Source organism: Bombina bombina, chromosome 4 (genome assembly GCF_027579735.1).
Source record: "Bombina bombina isolate aBomBom1 chromosome 4, aBomBom1.pri, whole genome shotgun sequence".
Taxonomy (NCBI): domain Eukaryota; kingdom Metazoa; phylum Chordata; class Amphibia; order Anura; family Bombinatoridae; genus Bombina; species Bombina bombina.
In genome coordinates, this window is record NC_069502.1 from 49,883,083 (window position 1) to 49,907,436 (window position 24,354).

General features: G+C 38.7%; 1 protein-coding gene across 1 annotated transcript in view; it reads left to right on the plus strand.

The window, feature by feature from the left end:
• LOC128656840 (vomeronasal type-2 receptor 26-like) overlaps positions 1-24,354 on the plus strand; it is an 80,446-nt gene that overhangs the window by 14,975 nt on the left and 41,117 nt on the right. Inside the window, exons 3-4 of the mRNA XM_053711006.1 lie at positions 15,744-15,986; positions 21,655-21,778. Of these exons, the coding sequence (XP_053566981.1) occupies positions 15,744-15,986; positions 21,655-21,778 (367 nt within the window). The remainder of the gene's footprint in view (positions 1-15,743; positions 15,987-21,654; positions 21,779-24,354) is intronic.

Consider the following 24,354-nt stretch of genomic DNA (forward strand, 5'->3'; position numbering starts at 1 on the left):
GCCACTAATACAATTGATTAACCCCTCTTCCGCCACTCCCCAACATCGTCACCACTATAATAAATGTATTAACCCCTAAACCTCCCGAATCGCAAACACTATTTAAATATTATTAACTCCTAATCTGACGTCCGCCCACATCGTCCCCACTATACTAAAGTTTTTAAGCCTTACACCAGTGCCACTATAATAAACTTATTAACCCCTAAACCACTAGCCCCCACAACAAAATATACTAAAGAAAACTATTAACCCCTAAACCGCAAGCCCCCCACATAATAATAAACTAATTTAAACTAGTAACCCCTAAACCTAACTTCCCCCTAACTTAAATTAAATTAAAACTTACCAGCCAAATTAAAAAAAACTAAGTTTAAACTAACAATTAAACTAATATAATTATTAAACTAATATTAAACTAACTATCAATTAAAATAAAATAAACTACACATTAAAAATATTCCTAAAACTAAAAATTACAAACTATCTAATTACAAAAAAAAAAAAAAAAAAGACTAAATTACAAAAAATAACACACACTAAATTACGGAAAATAATAAACGAAATTACAAAAAAAAGAAAAAAGAATTACACCTAATCTAATCGCCCTATCAAAATAAAAAAGTCCACCCAAAAAAAAAAAAAAAACCTAGCCTACAAAAAACTACCAATGGCCCTTAAAAGGGCCTTTTGTGGGGCATTGCCCCAAAGATATTAGCTCTTTTACCTGTAAAATAAATAATACAAAGACCCCCAACAGTAAAGCCCACCACCCAACCATCCCCCCAAAATAAAAAACCTAAATCTAAAAAAACCTAAGCTACCCATTGCCCTGAAAAGGGCATTTGTATGGGCATTGCCCTTAAAAGGGCATTTAGTTCTTTTGCTGCCCAAACCCTAATCTAAAAAAACTAAACACCCAAAAAACCCTTTAAAAAAACTAACACATAGAAACATAGAAACATAGATATTGACGGCAGATAAGAGCCATAGGCCCAGCAAGTCTGCCCGACCTTACCTAACAGTATAAACTTATCTAGTTCGTAGGATAGCCTTATGCTTGTCCCATGCATTTTTAAAGTCCCCCACAGTGTTTGTTGCTACTACCTCTTGAGGAAGTTTATTCCATAAATCAATCACTCTTTCTGTAAAGAAGTGCTTCCTCAAATTACTCCTGAATCTACTACCCTTTAGCTTGAGCTCATGACCCCTTGTTCTTGAATTTTCCATTTTATGTAAAATACCCACAGCCTCAGTTTTACTAAACCCTTTAATGTACTTGAAAGTTGCTATCATATCACCTCTTTCCCTTCTCTCCTCTAAGCTATACATATTTTGGTCATTGAGCCTATCCTGGTAAGTTTTATTTTTTAGACCATGTACAATTTTGGTAGCCCTCCTTTGCACAGATTCAAGTTTGTTAATATCTTTCTGAAGATATGGCCTCCAGAACTGCACACAATACTCAAGATGAGGCCTAACTAATGATCTATAAAGTGGCATAAGAACCTTACTATTTCTGCTGCAAATACCTCTACCAATACATCCAAGCATTCTGCTAGCCTTACTCGCTGCATTACTACATTGTTTACTAAGTTTTAAATCATCTGAAATAATAATTCCCAAGTCCTGTTCCTCGTCTGTAACAGTCAGTAAAGTGTCATTGAGTCTGTAAATTAACATTTGGATTTTTCTTCCCTAAATGCATTATTTTACACTTTGCTGTGTTAAACTTTAGATCCCAGTCGTTTGTCCAATCCTCCAATTGTTGTATATCACTTCTCATTTTGTCTACCCCCCCTGGAACATCCACTCTGTTGCAATTTTTTGTATCATCTGCAAAGAGACATACTTTCTCCTGTAGCCCTTTGCTGATATCGCAGATAAATATGTTAAACAAAACAGGCCCCAGAACTGACCCCTGAGGAACACCACTAGTAACAGCCCCCTCTGCTGAATGAACTCCATTTACTAAGACACTTAACTAACTTAACTTTCTGTCCTTAAGCCAGCATTCCACCCAGTTCACAATTTTTGAATCTAGACCAAGGAGATATAGTTTGTGAATAAGTTTATTGTGTGGGGCGGTGTCAAATGCTTTGCTGAAATCTAGATATGCTACATCAACTGCTCCTCCCTTGTCTAATACTTTTGTTACATAATCAAAGAAGTCAATTAGATTAGTCTGACATGATCTCCCTGAAGTAAAACCATGCTGATTTTGGTCCTCTAAATTGTTTGTCTTTATGTAAGTCATAATTCGTTCTTTTAAGAGGCTTTCCATTAATTTCCCTACTACTGAAGTTAAACTAACTGGCCTGTAGTTGCCAGATTCTTCTCTACTGCCCTTTTTATGAAGAGGTATTACATTTGCTATTCTCCAATCATCTGGGACAGCTCCTGTTAATAGTGACTGATTAAACAGATCAGTTAATGGGACAGTTAGCACTGATCGAAGTTCTTTTAAAACCCTTGGATGAATATTATCAGGACCCACTGCCTTTGTAACATTTATTTTTGATAATGCTAACAAAACCTCATCCTCTGTAAAAAGATTACTGTTAAGCTTGTTTCTATTTTTCGTAGCATCCCTTAATGTAGACATTGTATCTTCACAATCTTTAGTGAAAACAGAACAGAAGTAATCATTGAGACAGTCTGCAATCTGCTTATCTCCTTCTATTATTCTACCATCAACTGATTTCAATTTTACTATTCCTACCTTATTTTTTCTTCTTTCACTGATATATCTAAAGAATGTTTTGTCCCCATGTTTTACTGACTGTGCTATCTTCTCTTCTGCATGAGCTTTAACCTTCCTAATTAACTGCTTAGTCTTTTTTTGTTGGTGTCTCCATATTTTCATATCATCATCTGCTTGTGTGTGTCTGATTCATCCAAATACATCCAAATATTGGCTGATTCATCCAAATACTTTAGAAGGCTTATTCACCCTTTCCACAACAATTGATCGCTGTATCAGGGAGATGAAACAGGAGAAGTTTGCTGGCGGCAGTCCTGTCAAAGTGGTAACTTCGCCATCTTATTCGTTACTTCCCCTCAATCCTCAAGACCAAGCTATGGAGATTGGTATAATTAGGGGTCCTTTGTCCACTGAGGAAAAACCCGCAGACATCTCCTGAATTTATGTCTCTACTGTGCTTCTAAGAGCCACAAAGTTAAAGACCGTCCATCCTTATCTAAACAAAAGAATGGTAAACTTAACACTATCGTTGATTGTAACACCACAAAAAATAATTCTTCTCCTTACTGTGTTGTCCTTATCTCCTTGCAGTGGCACCAACACCATCTCACCACTGAAGCAATTCTTGACTCCGGATATTGTGGAAACTTTATTGATTTAAATTATGTCAAAACTAATAAAATCCCTTTGATTGATAAAGCAAAACCCTTATCTGTGCGTGTTATTGATGGTTCTCAAATATATACTGGACCCATTTCCCAGCAAACCATACCTCTTTCATTCCACTAATAATAATCATACTGAGTATCTCATATATTATGTTATACTTTCCCCTATGTTCCCGGTTGTTCTAGGTTTACCATGGCTCAGAATGCATCAGCCGTAACTATTCTGGAAGGATTTAACTAGCAACCTTAACTCAATTTACTGTAGGAAAACTTGGTTCCCTGTTCCTGCAATACTCCAAGTGATCGAATCCTCCCTGCCGAAACATTACCAAGAATTTGGAGATGTTTTTCATAAAAAGGAGGCTGATACTCTTCCCCCTCACAGGCCATATGACTGCCCGATTGATTTAATTCTAGGCTCCTCTATTCCATACAGTCATTTGTATCCCCTCTCCCAACCAGAGTTGGACCATCTGAAAACCTATCTGGATGAAAACCTCAGGAAAGGCATTATTAAACCATCTTCCTCATCAACAGGTGCAGGATTCTTTTTCGTCAGGAATAAAGAAAATAGTCTACGCCCCATAATTGACTATAGGGAGCTCAATAAAAGAACTATCAAAAACTATTACCCACTACCACTCATCCCTGAATTAATAGAAAGGTTGCAAGGTTCCAGTTATTTTACAAAACTGGACCTTAGAGGGGAATATATCATCAGGATTCATTCAGGTAATGAGTGGATCACCGTGTTCCTCATTAGGTATGGTTTATATGAGTATAACGTTATGCCTTTTGGGCTATGTATGCCTCTGCAACATTTCAACGATTCATCAATGACATCTTCAGGCATATACTGTATGTCTATGTTGTTGTATACCTTGACGATATACTCATATATTCCGATAATCTCCAAGATCATGTAAAGCATGTAAGGGCTGTACTTTCCCACATGCTCGCCAACTTTTTGCAAAGTTAGAAAAATGTATTTTTGACTCTAACTCCATCACCTTCCTGGGTTATAACATTAGTAATAAAGGCATTCAAATGGCTCAGAATAAAGTACAAAGGATAATCGATTGACCTAAACCTACTTGTAAATGTCCAACAATTTCTAGGTTTTTCCAACTTTTATCGTAAATTTATGAAAGGTTTCTCTTCTATTGCTAAACCTCAAACTAACCTCACTAAGGACAATCCAAAGTTTCTTTGGACAGATTTAGCAAAAATGCTTTTGATTACCTAAAGAATCAATTCACTACTGCTCCCATTCTACAGATTCTGAACCCAAAAGAACAGTACATCCTTAAGGTTGATGCCTCCGAACATGTTCTAGGAGCAATTCTCTTCCAGAGAAAACCTCCAAAGAATATCATACACATGGCTGCATTTTACTCCAGAGTATTGAACTCAGCCGAATAACATTACCCAGTGGGTGAAAAGGGGTTACTGGCTATCAAAGCCTCTTTTGACCACTGGCATCATCTCTTGGACCTTCAATATCTTCAAACATATAAAACACTCTTAGCCAGACAGGTGAGATGGAATCTCTACTTCTCACGTTTTACTTTTCTCATTAGTTACTGACCTGGAAAAAAGAATGCTAAGGCAGATGCCTTATCTAGGAAAGACCCTAAACTAACCTTTCAGACGAATCAATCCACAGTTATTCCAAGAGAAAATGTTGTTGGAATTCTTTCCCTTCTATATCAGTGAATTAAAATTGCTCAAACAACTGATCAGTAATTACCTCTTACTGATCTACATCAAGATATTCATGGATTGTATTTCCACGAAAACCAATTGTACATACCCCCAGAACTTCGTTCAGTTATTCTGCATACAGTGCATGACTTACCTCTTGCCAGACATCCTGGCATTCAAAAAACCCTGGACTTACTAAAAAGGAATTTCTGGTGGCCATCCATGAATAATTCTGTTTAACAGTATGTTTCCAAAAGTACAACCTGTGCCACTTCAAAACAACAAAGAGATAATTCCTATGGGCTACTAATGTCATTGCCCATTCCATAACGTCCTTGGACTCACATCACAATGGGCTTTATAGTCGAGTTACCCAGATCATCTAACTGTAATACTATCCTAATTGTAGTGGATCTTCTTACCAAGATGCCTCATTGTATTCCCTGTCTGAACCTACCTACAGCACAAATTACTAGTAACCTCTTCATTGCAAATATAGTGAAATTGCATGGCTTTCCTACTTCCATTATGACTGACCGTGGATCCCAGTTTACCTCTAGGTTTTGGAAACATCTATGCATTGCTTTGAGGATTGAACAGAAACTCAGCACGGCGTACCACCCGCTTGAACAGTACCTCCGCTGTTACACTATCCACCTACAGGATGATTGGGTAGCCCAACTTCCCTTAGCAGAGTTTTCTTATAACAACAAAATCAACTCATCAACTAAAATGTCACCATTTTTTGCGAATTGTGGCTATCATCCCACCTTCCACCTGTTACCTCAGGTGGACACTCCTTGCCCTCAGGTGAATGATCTCACTAATTCTCTTGCCTAAACCTTTTCTACACTCCAGGACAACAGTAAGTTGGCTCAAGATCAACAAAAGCACTACTATGATCTCATACACAAAACTCCTTCTAAATATTCTATTGGTGACTTGGTCTGGTTGTCTACGAAACACCTCAAACTCGGAATCCCATCAAGGAAACTTAGCAAGCTTTATGTGGGACCTTTTTCCATCATCAGGATTGCCAATCCTAACACTGTTACTTTACAACTACCATCTACCTATAAGATACACCCTACCTTTCACATCTCTTTAGTCATACCTTGCTTATCTGATGTTCCTCCTATTCCTCTTCATGGTGCATCTACTCCCCCTCCTTTGCCTGATGAGGAGTATGAAGTTGCTAGTATTTTGAATTCATGACGTTCTCGAGGATAGCTGCAGTACCTCCTTCATTGGCTTGGTTATGGACATCATGATGACTCCTGGGAACCATCCACTAACCTCAATGCCCCGATAATGGTTTCCCTTTTTCATAGAAGACACCCTGATAGGCTCGTCCTTGAACCTCGCAGTGGTTCCTTGGAAGGGGGATTATGTAACACTTTACGTCTCACATGTATGTCTCCTTAAGGGGGAATTACCTAATTTCCTCAGGGCTATATAACCCTTCCTTCACTAGGCTTTCTTGCTTAAGTATTTTGTTTATGAGCAAGTATTGCTCTCAACTCCTATTTACTGAAGCCTTACTATGCATGCTAACCTGTATTATCCCATTACCAGTTTAAGCTACTTCCTGTCCCGTGACTCTGGAATATATCTGCTGCTCCTCACAAGCTAGCTTATTGCTTGCTCTTCCGTGGGTTACTGACTACCAGCCTGATCCTTCCTCTTGAGCTGCAGTCCTGCCTGATGTCATCAGCTATTGCCAGGTTGTGTGATTCAGCTTCCCAGCTGTCAGCTGCAGCATGTAAGCGGAACCTGATTCCCCTAACAACAGATTCCTGCTTCCAGCTCCTACTACTGCAGGCTCCTCACCACTGCTCCTGCCTGTTTGTGATCCTAAAGGCTATACCGGATCGGCTGCTTCATTATAGCATTGAGCAGATGGATCAGGGACTCTCATTATTTCAGAAGCTCATACGCTCTGTTTGACAATACGGACAACCGGTAACAATTCCATATTCTCTCTAGTATATATATATATATATATATATATATATATATATACTTCTCTCCCACAGTTATATTGTAGTGATAACTATCTCTGTTGGTTAACACTAGATATTGTGGCATATAAATACTGTGTTCAATATTAGAATTATATTTAGTTGTTATTGTATTCATATTGATCACTGTTACATTACCATACTAATGGCTAGATTTAGAGTTCTGCGGCCAAAGGGGTGCGTTAGCTACGCTGGCTTTTTTCCCCCGCACCTTTTAAATACCGCTGGTATTTAGAGTTCACAGAATGGCTGCGTTAGGCTCCAAAAAGGGAGCATAGAGCATAATTTACCGCCACTGCAACTCTCAATACCAGCGATGCTTACAGACGCGGCCAGCTTCAAAAAGGTGCCCGTGCTTGATTCCCCCATAGAAAACAATGGGGCAGTTTGAGCTGAAAAAAAACCAAACACCTGCAAAAAAGCAGCGTTCAGCTCCTAACGCAGCCCCATTGTTTCCTATGGGGAAACAGTTTCTATGTCTGCACCTAACACCCTAACATGTACCCCGAGTCTAAACACCACTAACCTTACACTTATCAACCCCTAATCTGCCGCCCCCGCTATCGCTGACCCCTGCATATTATTATTAACCCCTAATCTGCCACTCCGTACACCGCCGCAACCTACGTTATACCTATGTACCCCTAATCTGCTGCCCATAACACCGCCGACCACTATATTATGTTTATTAACCCCTAATCTGCCGCCCCTGTTATCGCTGACCCCTGCATATTATTATTAACCCCTAATCTGCCGCTCCGTACACCGCCGCAACCTACGTTATCCCTATGTACCCCTAATCTGCTGCCCCTAACACCGCCGACCCCTATATTATATTTATTAACCCCTAATCTGTCGCCCCCAACGTCGCCTCCACCTACCTACAATTATTAACCCCTAATCTGCTGACCGGATCTCGCCGCTACTATAATAAATTTATTAACCCCTAAAGCTAAGTCTAACCCTAACACCCCCCTAAGCTAAATATAATTTAAATCTAACGGAATAAATTAACTCTTATTAAATAAATTATTCCTATTTAAAGCTAAATACTTACCTGTAAAATAAATCCTAATATAGCTACAATATAAATTATAATTATATTGTAGCTATTTTAGGATTAATATTTATTTTACAGGCAACTTTGTATTTATTTTAACCAGGTACAATAGCTATTAAATAGTTAATAACTATTTAATAGTTACCTAGTTAAAATAATTACAAAATTACCTGTAAAATAAATCCTAACCTAAGTTACAATTAAACCTAACACTACACTTTCAATAAATAAATTCAATAAACTACCTACAATTATCTACAATTAAACCTAACACTACACTATCAATAAATTAATTAAATACAATACCTACAAATAAATACAATGAAATAAAATAACTAAAGTACAAAAAATAAAAAAGAACTAAGTTACAAAAAATAAAAAAATATTTACAAACATTAGAAAAATATTACAACAATTTTAAACTAATTACACCTACTCTAAGCCCCCTAATAAAATAACAAAGACCCCCAAAATAAAAAAATGCCCTACCCTATTCTAAAATTAAAATCGAAAAGCTCTTTTACCTTACCAGCCCTGAAAAGGGCCCTTTGCGGGGCATGCCCCAAAGAATTCAGCTCTTTTGCCTGGAAAAAAAAACATACAATACCCCCCCAAAATTACAACCCACCACCAACATACCCCTAATCTAACCCAAGCCCCCCTTAAATAAACCTAACACTAAGCCCCTGAAGATCTCCCTACCTTCTCTTCACCACGCCGGGTTCACCGATCAATCCAGAAGAGCCTCCGATGTCTTAATCCAAGCCCAAGCGGGGGGCTAAAGATGTCCATGATCCGGCTGAAGTCTTCATCCAAGCGGGAGCTGAAGAGGTCCATGATCCGACTGAAGTCTTCTATCAAGCGGCATCTTCAATCCTCTTTCTTCCGGATCCATGTAGTTCATCCCGCCGACGCGGAACATCCATCTTCACCGACGACTTCCCGACGAATGACGGTTCCTTTAAGGGACATCATCCAAGATGGCGTCCCTCGAATTCTGATTGGCTGATAGGATTCTATCAGCCAATTGGAATTAAGGTAGGAAAATTCTGATTGGCTGATGGAATCAGCCAATCAGATTCAAGTTCAATCTGATTGGCTGATCCGATCAGCCAATCAGATTGAGCTCGCATTCTATTGGCTGATCGGAACAGCTAATCAGAATTTTCCTACCTTAATTCCGATTGGCTGATAGAATCCTATCAGCCAATCGGAATTCGAGGGATGCCATCTTGGATGACGTCCCTTAAAGGAACCTTCATTCGTCGTCTAGTCGTCGGAAGAAGAGGATGGATCCGCGCTGGAGGTCTTGAAGATCAGCCGCTCGTCATCGGATGGAAGAACATAGAATATGCGGCCTGGATGAAGATGTTTGCCGGTCCGGATGTCCTCTTCTGCCCGCTTGGATCAAGACTTCAGCCGGAGGATGGATGTCTTCAGCCCCCCGCTTGGGCTTGGATCAAGACATCGGAGCCTGGACGGATCGCTGATACTCGGTGTGGTGAAGACAAGGTAGGGAGATCTTCAGGGGCTTAGTGTTAGGTTTATTTAAGGGGGGTTTGGGTTAGATTAGGGGTATGTGGGTGGTGGGTTGTAATTTTGGGGGGGTATTGTATGTTTTTTTTCCAGGCAAAAGAGCTGAATTCTTTGGGGCATGCCCCGCAAATGGCCCTTTTAAGGGCTGGTAAGGTAAAAGAGCTTTTTTATTTTAATTTTAAAATAGGGTAGGGCATTTTTTTATTTTGGGGGGCTTTGTTATTTTATTAGGGGGCTTAGAGTAGGTGTAATTAGTTTAAAATTGTTGCAATATTTTTCTAATGTTTGTAAATATTTTTTTATTTTTTGTACCTTAGTTCTTTTTTATTTTTTGTACTTTAGTTAGTTTATTTAATTGTATTTAATTGTAGGTATTTTATTTAATTAATTTATTGATAGTGTAGTGTTAGGTTTAATTGTAGATAATTGTAGGTATTTTATTTAATTAATTTATTGCTAGTGTAGTGTTAAGTTTAATTGTAACTTAGGTTAGGATTTATTTTACAGGTAATTTTGTAATTATTTTAACTAGGTAGCTATTAAATAGTTATTAACTATTTAATAGCTATTGTGCCGAGTTAAAATAAATACAAAGTTGCCTGTAAAATAAATATTAATCCTAAAATAGCTACAATATAATTATAATTTATATTGTAGCTATATTAGGGTTTAGTTTACAGGTAAGTATTTAGCTTTAAATAGGAATAATTTATTTAATAAGAGTTAATTTATTTAGTTAGATTTAAATTATATTTAACTTAGGGGGGTGTTAGTGTTAGGGTTAGACTTAGCTTTAGGGGTTAATACATTTATTATAGTAGCGGTGAGGTCCGGTCGGCAGATTAGGGGTTAATACTTGAAGTTAGATGTCGGTGAGGGCAGATTAGGGGTTAATACTTTTTATTATAGGGTTATTGAGGCGGGAGTGAGGCGGATTAGGGGTTAATAACTTTATTATAGTAGCAGCGCGGTCCGGTCGGCAGATTAGGGGTTAATAAGTGTGGGTAGGTGTCGGCAACATTGAGGGGGGCAGATTAGGGGTTAATAAATATAATATAGGGGTCGGCGGTGTTAGGGGCAGCAGATTAGGGGTACATAAGTATAACGTAGCTGGCGGCGGTGTGCGGTCGGCAGATTAAATGTAATCGAGTGGCGGCGATGTGGGGGGACCTCGGTTTAGGGGTACATAGGTAGTTTATGGGTGTTAGTGTACTGTAGAGCACAGTAGTTAAGAGCTTTATAAACCGGCGTTAGCCCAGAAAGCTCTTAACTACTGACTTTTTTCTGAGGCTGGAGTTTTGTCGTTAGATTTCTAACGCTCACTTCAGCCACGACTCTAAGCGTTAGGAAGATCCCTTTGAAAAGATAGGATACGCAAATGGCGTGCGGTATGGAAAAGTCGCGGCTGGAAAGTGAGCGTTAGACCCTCTCCTGACTGACTCTAAATACCAGCGGTAGCCCAAAACCAGCGTTAGGAGCCTCTAACGCTGGTTTTGACGGCTACCGCCAAACTCTAAATCTATCCATTATTGTTGTATTTAATATTATTCAAAGCTACAGCAAATTGAGGTCCACAATACCCTATCTCCTGTTATATATTTCTACCTTAAATGAATACTAACAGGTTCTTACACGCATATACATTCAATCCATGAGCTTTCAAGCTGGTCTGTGATCCACCTTCAACACTGCCTGGAACTATTCTACTCCCCTTTTGCTCTCCACATCACCAGGAACCGTAAAATTAAAATTTTGAGCACGCCAACTGGTTCTTTTATTGGAAATAAAGTTCACTGTACTTGGGAAGCTTTAGGACTGATACTTTAGCTTCCTTCTCTCCAATAAGAGTTGGATTGTACTGTTTTCATCTATTTTTTCCAATTAACGGATATCTGTGCAGGCACTCTGTATTAACTTATCTCTGTATTTGGATAACTGATGAATTAGAGCCTGTTATGAGAGGACAATTTTATTTCATTTTTATTTCATCTTCTAAGAATAAAATATTCTAAATTCAGCTTTTTTCGTGTTTCGGGTTAGTGTGCAAAGAAAACCTGTATACTTTCAACTCATAATACAAGCTCAATCTGACAGGCGCAGAAAGCTGACTCCTAGAGCAGTTAATACTCGGGCAGGAGCGCTCCACTTGTGATCTAGCCCTGTATCAGTAGAAAAGGTTAATTGTAAGGTTGCAAGGGGCCTCATTGAAAGGCACGATTGTGTCTGAAATTCAATGAGCAATGCTTCAGCTATATTTTTGAGCATTTCGTTAGTTTTGTGCCATTTAGAGCTATAGTTACATGAGGTGTCCAAAGCATAATGTTGCATACGAGAACCTGAAGTAACACAGAAAATCAACTATTAAAAATGCAGCATTTTAATGCTAATTAACAATTAATGAGGAGCACATTAGACCTCTCATTGAAAAAAATGGGGCTCCCCTTTACAAACTAGGGTCTCACATTCCTCTTTTTAATGGGAGGAGATAGGGTTCCTCATCAAACACTGAATGGGTGCCAAAGTTGGCCTGGTGTGACTGTATGAAAATAACAAGGCGTGTGACTCACTCATTTTAAAAAAAAGGGAATTCCTTCGATCACATGAAGGATCTCAAACCCCTGTAAATAAATCAGAGGGATTAGAATAAAAATAACACCTCTCCTATCCTTAGGAATTATCTAGATTTTAATGGAGCAGACATTTTAATTGGGGTCAGCTGTATCCTAGGAGAACACGTGATCCCTCATTTGGAAAATGGTATTTTTCCTTTTTAAAAGAGGGGTCACTTGTACCTCTAGCACAAACAGTTTGAAGATACCATCCCTATGAGAGAAAATATCACTGTAAGTACTACTGCTTGTTATTGCTATTTTTACTGTGATCACTTGCATCCTACTGGGGCACAATACCTCATATTTAAAGGGTTGTTAATGCTGACATTAAAGGGATTTAGCACTGTGACAGGTAAGGTCCTAATAGATGGCAGCCTCCTTTCCCAGCTACAATGAGTGGATTCCCAGGATGAGCCATTGGGGCCTATTTAAGATGGTGCGAGCGTACATGATCCAATACAGCGGATCACGTCAGCTGCACATCGATAAATGCAGACAGCATATACTCTCGGATTTTATCATTGCACCAGCAGTTTTTCTAAACTACTGGTGCAATACCACCCCCCTGTGGATTTGCGGCCAATCGGCCGCTAGCAGGGGGTGTCAATCAACAAAATCGTATTCGATTGGGTTTATTTCTGGCAATTTCTGTCCGCCACCTCAGAGCAGGGGGACAGGTTATGGAGAGCTTGATAAATATGCCCCTTAGAAAAAGTTCTGACAAGATTATGATAAATTATTTCTGTCAGCAGAGTATAATAATATAATCATTTGTTCAGTAAAACTATATACTGCAAATACCATACTCCCTTATCCTTTAGGATGATCAAAGGTTGTGAATTTTGGCCCAGTTCACTCTCACAGCTTCTTTGCCATCCGTCTAAATGTTGTAGCCACCTCACACCCTAGTTATAGGCACCCTCTCTGGATCAGCTATTTGTCCCAGTGACATTGTAAGACAAACTATATATATATATATATATATATATATATATATATATATATATATATATACAAACACATATAAATATATTTCTACTGCACCCTCTCAATCCTCTCTCACTCACACCAGCCCCTACCCATCTTCACACACATTTCTCACACACACAAGTAGCTCCTCACCATAAAAACTCCCCTCTACCCCACATCAACCCCTAGTTATCCTCTCAGCTTTCATCTTCCTTAGACTAGATTCTCCTTACCATCACACACAATCACCTCCTCTAACCATTTACCCATACCTTTTTCCATTCACACAACCTCTACTTGGCGCTCTTCCTCCCTTTTCCTATTTCACATACATATAAATATAAATCTCAATCCTCACTGTAATACACCAGCCTTTGCTTACCCAATAAGCCTTCCTCTCCTTCATATCTGCTTCTACCTTACACCCTTTTTCCTCACACACAAACACCTACTTAGCATGTTAGCTCCCTTCTCTCTTGCATCAGTCCCTTCCCCCAACCATCTCGGTACCATTATTTACACTACACTCCAGACCCTATTTGTCCTCTTATCCCCACATTCTAACACACTCATCCCCCAGAAATATTTCTTAATTTCCCTGACACACATCTTCTTACTCAACCAGCTACGTAGGTATGCTCAGGAGCAGTAATGCACTATTGTTAGCTATATTGGGATTGGGGGCAGCACACATATTCCTTTTGTCATAGGGTCACCAGATGTGTTCAGTTTGATCCCTCTAGTGCATTGCTGCTCATTTCAGAAAGGATACCACAGGGATGAAGCAATAGCTAATATTTAATTCATTAAATATTTAATTTGTGGTTTTTGATATGTTTGATGTTGTCAGATGAGAATCCATATGTTAAGATATATCTTTATTTTTGGGCCATGTGGTGCAATCCTGTACTGTTATCCTGTTATGCCTATGAAATTATAGATTGATAGTGAAGTCTAGGAAACTCAATGCATTTGGTGGAAACAACGTGAGGATGCAGACTGCCCTGTATGTTAGGACATTCTAGGCTTGAAAGAGACAAAATATAGAAGGAGTGATTCACATATACAGTTGGGTTAAATTGGGTGGGTAGAGGAGGGTTAAAAAGCATGGGAAAATGTGGAGGAGAGAATGGTATGGCTTATTTGCGAGTTGTTGTTCCTAGTATGAATGACTTTTGTTTTTAAATCTTGTATGTGCTTTGGCTGTTTGGATATAATGCTTCCATCCATTAGATAATTTAAAAAAAATGTATGCTCTATCTGAATAATGTAAGTCATCATCAATATTAATAAACAATATATTCAATCAAAAATATAAATAATAAAAAGTCAACATCTATAGTACTTTGCACATAAAATAAATTAGAAGAGCCCAAAAATTCTTATGCAGCAATAATAATAAGACAGTGATACAAACTCCATTGACAGTGTGACAGTGAGATCATAGCCGTGAAAATGTATTTATTAAAATACGCTAGGCAATTAGGAGGGGGATGGCTAACTTCGCCACAATAGAGTCAAGGTAGAAATTTACTCTGCCGTTTAAAATTAAGATTTTTGAAATTCTCCCTAGAGGTTAAGCAGTCTACTTGTTCATTTAACTTGGGTCCTGTCTACAGATAGGAAAGTGTGTCTATAATGTTCTTGTTTCCACAATATTTGGATTTATTTTTGGACATTGAAGTTTGATTCCTAATTTTACTGCATTCATTTTGTGTTAATTTTATATGTCAAATAATGTCAATAGCTAAAACCTGTCACAGTGTTAAAAAATAAAATATCATTTCTAAAATTTCCTACATTCACTGTCTCAAAATATCCCCCTCAGTAAAATAACAAGATGAAAAAAGGGGTTAGAAATAAAAGGTAGAAATGAAATGCAATATTTTAAATTGCATGCTCTAGCCAAAACATGAATGTTTAAAGTTGCCCTTTATACTCATCCCAAGCCCCACCCCCTGGGAGCTTTACATGATGACATCATTAATCACATACAATATATAAAGTATACCTTATACCTTGTCTGTGTAAACTGTTGTGTGTTTGTTAACATCTGAGCATTTATTTCCCCCATAACCAAGGTCCTCTTGGAACCACAACAAATTCCCTACAGTGAATAATGTCTGCCCTCCATTTTATAATTCGGCCTCCATTGTGCTGTAAAAAACAATACCCCCTACATTATGTCCCACATTATAAATTGTACCGTTGAAGTGTAATAAATTGTTCATAAATAGCTCCATAACCTTTATTTTATTATTCAAAATAGTAGCTATGAAATGATTTTAACCATAAAAAAGTGCTATATCATATTTTCTGTTGTCATTTGATTGTTGTACAAAGATTTATTTTAAATATGACATGGACGTTTTTGTTTAAAGGGAAATGCAAATATAACATTTTTTTATCTAATTTTTATTTTATTTTTTTAATATAAAAAACTAAAACTGTGTTTTTATGGAATTTCAGTTAAATGAGTTTGTCAGAAAAGTACATTTCCCAAGTCCTTCTGGAGATGAGATGTATTTTGATAGCAACAGGGATCCACCAGCTCGCCTTGATATATTAAAAACATACTATTTTGACTCTGACATTCCAGGAAATGTTAAAAATGTCAAAATAAAAATTGGGAGTTTTGACCAAACAGCCCCTGTAGGAGAACAGCTACAGATCAACAACATTACAGACTTATGGGGACCATTTTTTTCACAGGTAAGGGGCATTAAATCTGTATTTCCTCCGAGTGTTTTGTTTTGACTGAATATAAAGGGCCAGATTATGAGTGGAGCACAAACATTTGTGCGCGAGTGATAAGGGGTTTATAGCGGGTGTCTGCGCTCATCAGATTTACTGCTGGTATTACGAGTTGGAAGTAAACAAGATCGATTGAGCGAAATAGCGATTTATGCTGATTACCGCGTCCTCAGAGCCGTGGTTGACTGTGTCGCAAAACAAAAAAGTGTTACAAAACACATCAAAAATACATTACAAAGTACAATTACACTCATAATAACACCATGTAATAAAAATTATGGAAAAATAATGCACACAAAAGGGCTCAAAGATATCAGCAGGCCCATTTATCAAGCTCCGTATGGAGCTTGAAGGGCCGTGTTTCTGGCGAGTCTTCAGACTCGCCAGAAACACAACTTATGAAGCAGCGGTCAAAAGACCGCTGCTCCATAACCCTGTCCGCCTGCTCTGAACAGGCGGACAGGAATCGCCAGACATCAACCCGATCGAATACGATCGGGTTGATTGACAGCTCCCTGCTGGCGGCCGATTGGCCGCGAGTCAGCAGGGGGCGGCGTTGCACCAGCAGCTCTTGTGAGCTGCTGGTGCAATGTTAAATGCGGAGAGCGTATTGCTCTCCGCATTTAGCGAGGTCTTGCGGACCTGATCCGCAGTGTCGGATCAGGTCCGCAAGACCTTTGATAAATGGGCCTGTAAGTCTCAGGTGTTCGAAAAAAAATGATTTAATGTGCTTTAATGGTGCATTGTAATTTTTTTGCATAAATGTTTTGTAGATAATCCATTTATATCTCCCATCTGGGTGTGCATTTGTATAAATGTATAGTTTTGCTTATTTTTAAAAAAACATTGTGTGGATTTTCAGACTCTTAACCAAGCCCCAAAGTTTTAGATGTATACAGATGTCTGGTTGTGTAATGGTTCTTTTTATATGCAGGGGATGGGGGGGGATTGTCTGTTCTTCCTTCTTTCTCAGGTCCTTTTAAGTGGCAGTCCCTGAATAACCTCATCAGCAGTGCTAAACTGGGAGCTTCTAAGTACGTTTTTAAAAGGTTTTATACTGGATTTTTATATCAGTGTCTGTGCATATTCGTCTTTATAGCAATTTTTGGTTCAGAACCTGGGTAGTGCTTGCTACATTTAGCCACCAATCAGCATGCACTACCCAGGTGATTAATCAAAAATGGGACGGCTACTATGATTACATTTCTACTTTTTCAAATTAAGATAGCAAGAGAGCAAAGAAAAATTTAGAATAGGAGTAAATTAGAAAGTTGGTTAAAATTGCATGCTTTATCTGAACCTGTAAGGAATTTCCCCTTTAAGGTATCCAAACCTTTTTGACTCCACCCTCTTTATTCCCTATAAACAGTCACTTCCTATACTCTTCTTTGCTTGATTATTTTGTCACATTAGTTGATAGATGCTTACTCAATCCACAAGAGGAACCTTTATATTATTCAAGCTTGCAATATACACTGAAATTGTGTTAGTGTGTTCAACCGTTCTAAACCAACTCTGTGTTTAAAGGGACACTGAACCCAAATTTTTTCTTTCATGATTCAGATAGAGGATGAAATTTTAAGCAACTTTCTAATTTACTCCTATTATCAAATTTTCTTTATTCTCTTGGTATCTTTATTTGAAATGCAAGAATGTAAGTTTAGATGCCGGCCCATTGTTGGTGAACAACCTGGGTTGTCCTTGCTGATTGGTGGATAAATTCATCCACCAATAAAAAGTGCTATCCAGAGCACTGAACCAAGAAAAAAGCTTAGATGCCTTCTTTTTCAAATAGAAATAGCAAGAGAACGAAGAAAATGTAATAATAGGAGTAAGTTAGAAAGTTGCTTAAAATTGCATGCTCTATCTGAATTGGGAAAGAAAATATTTGGGTTCAGTGTCCCTTTAACGGATCTCTTGACCGGACCTACCTCCTTGCGTGACGTCAGACGCCATTCATCGTCTAATCATTCTCTACCTCTCTCTTCACTGTACTGGAAAAACAGTCAAACAGAATTTGAATCTCTATCATTACCTGATGAATCTTCTCTTAGGAGTCTCTGGATCGTTTACGCAAGTATCAAGTTAACTTTACATTTATTGCTGGCTTCCACAAGTGACTTAGAGGGGTAGTTATCAAGCCGTCTACTTTACCTGCCTTCGCCGGTCCAATACGCCCGCCTAAGCTCGCCTCACATCGCCGCCGCGGACCTGAATACGTTCGCCTAAGTTATCAAAAAAGCTGTCAAAAAGCTGCGCACCAAGTACGGGGCGATGAGCAGCGGACTGTGATAGTTATCACTCATCCGATTTCGCTGCTCTTCTGCTTTTTCACAGCTTTATTGATACCCCTGTCACTAAGCACTCACACTAACTACACTGTTCTACCCCCTATACCGGCGCCCCCGGAGCCCCCCGCAACTAAATAAAGATATTAACCCCTAAACCGCCGCTCCTAGACCCCGCCGCAACTCTTATAAATGTATTAACCCCTAAACTGCCGCTACTGGACACCGCCGCCACCTACATTATACCTAGTAACCCCTATCCTGCCCCCCCTATACCGCCACCACCTAGAATAAATTTATTAACCCCTATCCTGCGGATCCCGCCGCAACTAAATAAATAGTTTAACCCCTAAACCGCCGTTCGCGGACCCCGCCGCACCCTATCTTAAACTTATTAACCCCTAATCTGCCCCCCCTACACCGTCGCCACCTATAATAAATTTATTAACCCCTATCCTGCCCCCCCCCTACACCGCCGCCACTGTAATAAAATTATTAACCCCTATCCTGCCCCCCCCTACACCGCCGCAACTCTAATAAAATTATTAACCCCTAAACCTAAGTCTAACACTAACCCTAACACCCCCCTAACTTAAATATTAATTAAATACATCTAAATAAATGTAACTCTAATTAACTAAATTAATCCTATTTAAAACTAAATACTTACCTTTAAAATAAACCCTAATATAGCTACAATATAAATAATAATTATATTGTAGCTATCTTAGGATTTATTTTTATTTTACAGGCAACTTTCAATTTATTTTAACTAGGTACAATAGCTATTAAATAGTTATTAACTATTTAATAACTACCTAGCTAAAAGAAATACAAAATTACCTGTAAAATAAATCCTAACCTAAGTTACAATTAAACCTAACACTACACTATCATTAAATTAATTAAATTAATTACCTACAAATAACTACAATTAAATACAATTAAATAAACTAACTAAAGTACAAAAAATAAAAAAAGCTGTTACAAAAAATAAAAAAAATAAGTTACAAACATTTAAAAAATATTACAACAATTTTAAGCTACTTACACCTAATCTAAGCCCCCTAATAAAATAACAAAGCACCCCAAAATAAAAAAATTCCCTACTCTATTCTACATTAAAAAGTAAACAGCTCTTTTGCCTTACCAGCCCTTATAAGGGCCTTTTGTGGGGCATGCCCCAAATAAAACAGCTCTTTTGCCTGTAAAAGAAAAATACAACCCCCCCAACATTAAAACCCACCACCCACATACCCCTAATCTAACCCAAACCCCCCTTAAATAAACCTAACACTACCCCCCTGAAGATCATCCTACCTTGAGTCGTGTTCAGCCAGCCGACCAATGATGGAACCGAAGAGGAGATCCGGAGCGGCAGAAGTCATCATCCAAGGGGCGCTGAAGAAATCTTCCATCCGATGAAGTCATCATCCAGGCGGCGCTGAAGAGGTCTTCGATCCGATAGAAGTCTTCATCCAGGTGGCGTCTTCAATCTTCATCCATCCGGAGCGGAGCGGAGGATTCTATCAGCCAATCAGAATTAAGGTAGAAAAATCTGATTGGCTGATAGAATCAGCCAATCAGATTCAAGTTCAATCCGATTGGCTGAACCAATCAGCCAATCAGATTGAACTTGAATCTGATTGGCTGATTAAATCAGCCAATCAGATCTTTCTACCTTAATTCCGATTGGCTGATAGAATCCTATCAGCCAATCGGAATTCGAGGGACGCCATCTTGGATGACGTCACTTAAAGGTACCGTCATTCGTCGTTAGTCGTCGGGAAGAAGAGGATGGATCCGCGTAGGCTCTTCTGAAGATGGCTCCGCTCCGCTCCGGATGGATGAAGATTGAAGACGCCACCTGGATGAAGACTTCTATCGGATCGAAGACCTCTTCAGCGCCGCCTGGATGATGACTTCATCGGTTGGAAGATTTCTTCAGCGCCCCTTGGATGATGACTTCTGCCTCTCCGGATCTCCTCTTCGGTTCCATCGGTTATCGGCTGGCTGAACACGACTCAAGGTAGGATGATCTTCAGGGGGGTAGTGTTAGGTTTATATAAGGGGGGTTTGGGTTAGATTAGGGGTATGTGGGTGGTGGGTTTTAATGTTGGGGGGGGTTGTATTTTTCTTTTACAGGCAAAAGATCTGTTTTATTTGGGGCATGCCCCGCAAAAGGCCCTTTTAAGGGCTGGTAAGGCAAAAGAGCTGTTTACTTTTTAATGTAGAATAGGGTAGGGAATTTTTTTTTTTTGGGGGGGCTTTGTTATTTTATTAGTGGGCTTAGATTAGCCATATATTTCTTTAAACAGCCCTGACATATGTATTTTTTATATGTGTCTCTTTTTAAAGCGGCAATATGGTCAGCCTACCCATCACCCTTAGGGAGACTTTCCCCAGGGTCATAATACAAATACAAACAAAAAAAAAGAAGCAGCTTGCCAGGGATAAAGAAAGGCTCAGTGGTTTGTTCTATGGCTTGGTTACCACCTGGGAGTAGCTCTAGTTTACTATATAACCATCACTCAGTCCATTCTGTCTCTGCCCTTACATGAGTCCAAACCTACCAAGTGCAAACCTGTATTTTGTTCCTTTACTCTGTGTATGACCATGGGTTTGGCGACTGATTTCCTGGTTCCTGAATCAGGCTATTGTTCCTGCTTACTGTGTTTCCTGACCCGGTTCGGCTGACTACCCACTTTGGCATCTGACCTCTTGCTTAGTATCGACTAGATCCTGGATTTCTCTATTGTTGTTTATTATTTTGTTTATTGCTATTTTTCAATAAACTTTTTTTTTTTTTTACCACACTTTCCGTTTCCGTCTGGTTTCTTGGTACCCTTACATTTTATTCATAAATATACATACACACACACACACATATATATATATATATATATATATATATATATATATATATATATTTATACAGTATATATGGTGTTTTTTTTGTTACAATATATATATATGGGCTTCCTTGTTCAGAGCAGAATTGTCTGGTATTTTGGCAAATACCAGATGATTATATACAGGTGTATACAGGTGTGTATATATATATATAGCTATATAGGAATATCTATTTAAAAATGCTATGTGGAGAATATTGGAATGTGAGTTATTTACAGTAAATACACAGTATAACACTTTATTAAAAATGAAAATTGCATAACGATACTTTTCATTAACTTAACTTTTTTGAGCATTTTTTGTCGCACCATTTGTAATCTGGCCCTTAATGTCCATTTAATGCTGAAATGGTCCTATCTAAATGTTATGGCGGTGTATTATGTGTACTTATGGTACACTATTGTTTTGTGTTTCCATCTCTCCAGGAACCCACCTCTGTGTGTAGTAATAGCTGTACTCCTGGATATCGAAAATCTAAAAGAAAAGGGAAGCCTGAATGCTGTTATGACTGTGTTTTGTGCTCTGCAGGGGAAATATCCAATATAACAGGTTTGTAAACCAGGCACAAATACATTACATGATGAAAAGCACTTAATGATAAATATAGAAGCATATTAAATCACAGAGGTTGAATTAAAAACAGACAAAGGGGGGTAGTTATCGAGCCGTCAACCTCAAATACGCTGGAATTCCACAGCGTATTTGTGGCGAGGCTGATTCGCCTTAGTTATCAAAGGCTACAGACCGGCAAAAGTAGAATTTTGTGACGTAAACTTCGATCCGCCGGACTCAGTCCGACACTGATCGATTCTTACGTCACTCCAGATGTTCCGCACAAAAGTGCGGCACAATCTGACTACTTTTGCTAGTTATCAAATGACTAGCAAGTACGCTCGGCACTTTTCCGGCCCAGCGTACCTGGTTTTCAATCCGCTGCCCTGGAGGCGGCGGATCCCATAGGAATCAATGGGAGTCTGACCATAGCGAAAGTACAAGTTCGCTGCTGCCAGACATCCCATTGGTTCCTATGGGAAATGTCTGCACCTAACACCCTATTATGTACCCCGAGTCTAAACACCCCTAATCTGCCCCCCCTACACTGCCGCAACTAAATAAATATATTACCCCCTAAACCGCCGCTCCCGGAGCCCACCGCCACTATAATAAATATGTTAACCCCTAAACCGCCGCTCCCAGAGCCCACTGCAAGCTTTATACATATTAACCCCTAAACCGCCGCTCCCAGAGCCCACCGCCACTATAATAAATATGTTAACCCCTAAACCGCCGCTCCCGGAGCCCACCGCAAGCTTTATACATATTAACCCCTAAACCGCCGCTCCCGGAGCCCACCGCAAGCTACTCTATACATATTAACCGCTAAACCGCCGCTCCCGGAGCCCACCGCAACCTACATTATACCTAGTAACCCCTATCCTGCCCCCCCTATACCGCCGCACTCTATAATAAAGTTATTAACCCCTAATCTGCCCCCCCTACACCGTCGCCACCAATAATACAATTATTAACCCCTAAACCTAAGTGTAACACTAACCCTAACACCCCCCTAACTTAAATATTAACTAAATAAATCTAAATAATATTTCTATTATTAACTAAATGAATCCTATTTAAAACTAAATACTTACCTTTAAAATAAACCCTAATATAGCTACAATATAAATAATAATTATAATGTAGCTATCTTAGGATTTATTTTTATTTTACAGGCATCTTTCAATTTATTTTAACTAGGTACAATAGCTATTAAATAGTTATTAACTATTTAATAGCTTACCTAGCTAAAATAAAGAGAAATTTACCTGTAAAATAAAAACTAACCTAAGTTACAATTACACCTAACACTACACTATACTTTAATACATTTTTCCTATTTAAAACTAAATACTTACCTGTAAAATAAACCCTAAGATAGCTACAATGTAATTAATAATTACATTGTAGCTATTTTAGGATTTATATTTATTTTACAGGTAACTTTGTATTTATTTTAGCTAGTTAGAATAGTTATTAAATAGTTATTAACTATTTAATAACTACCTAGCTAAAAGAAATACAAAATTACCTGTAAAATAAATCCTAACCTAAGTTACAATTAAACCTAACACTACACTATCATTAAATTAATTAAATAAATTAACTACAAATAACTACAATTAAATACAATTACATAAACTAACTAAAGTACAAAAAATAAAAAAAGCTAAGTTACAAAAAATAAAAAACATAAGTTACAAACATTTAAAAAATATTACAACAATTTTAAGCTAATTACACCTAATCTAAGCCCCCTAATAAAATAACAAAGCCCCCCAAAATAAAAAAATTCCCTACCCTATTCTACATTAAAAAAGTTCAAAGCTCTTTTACCTTACCAGCCCTTAAAAGGGCCTTTTGTGGGGCATGCCCCAAAGAAAACTGCTCTTTTGCCTGTAAAAGAAAAATACAACCCCCCCAACATTAAAACCCACCACCCACATACCCCTAATCTAACCCAAACCCCCCTTAAAATAACCTAACACTAATCCCCTGAAGATCATCCTACCTTGAGTCGTCTTCACTCAGCCGAGCCACCGATGGAACTGAAGAGGAGATCCGGAGCGCCAGAAGTGATCCTCCATGGGGCGCTGAAGAAGTCTTCCATCCGATGAAGTGATCCTCCAAGCGGCGCTGAAGAAGTCTTCCATCCGGGCGATGTCATCTTCCAAGCGGCGCTGAAGATCATTTTCCATCCGGGCGATGTCATCTTCCAAGCGGGGTCTTCAATCTTCTTGCTTCAGGATCCATCTTCATCCCGCCGACGCGGAACATCCTTCTTCCCCGACGGACTAACGACGAATGAAGGCTCCTTTAAGGGACGTCATCCAAGATGGCGTCCCTTCAATTCTGATTGGCTGATAGGATTCTATCAGCCAATCGGAATTAAGGTAGGAAAAATCTGATTGGCTGATTGAATCAGCCAATCAGATTGAGATTGCATTCTATTGGCTGATCGGAACAGCCAATAGAATGCGATCTCAATCTGATTGGCTGATTCAATCAGCCAATCAGATTTTTCTACCTTAATTCCGATTGGCTGATAGAATCCTATCAGCCAATCGGAA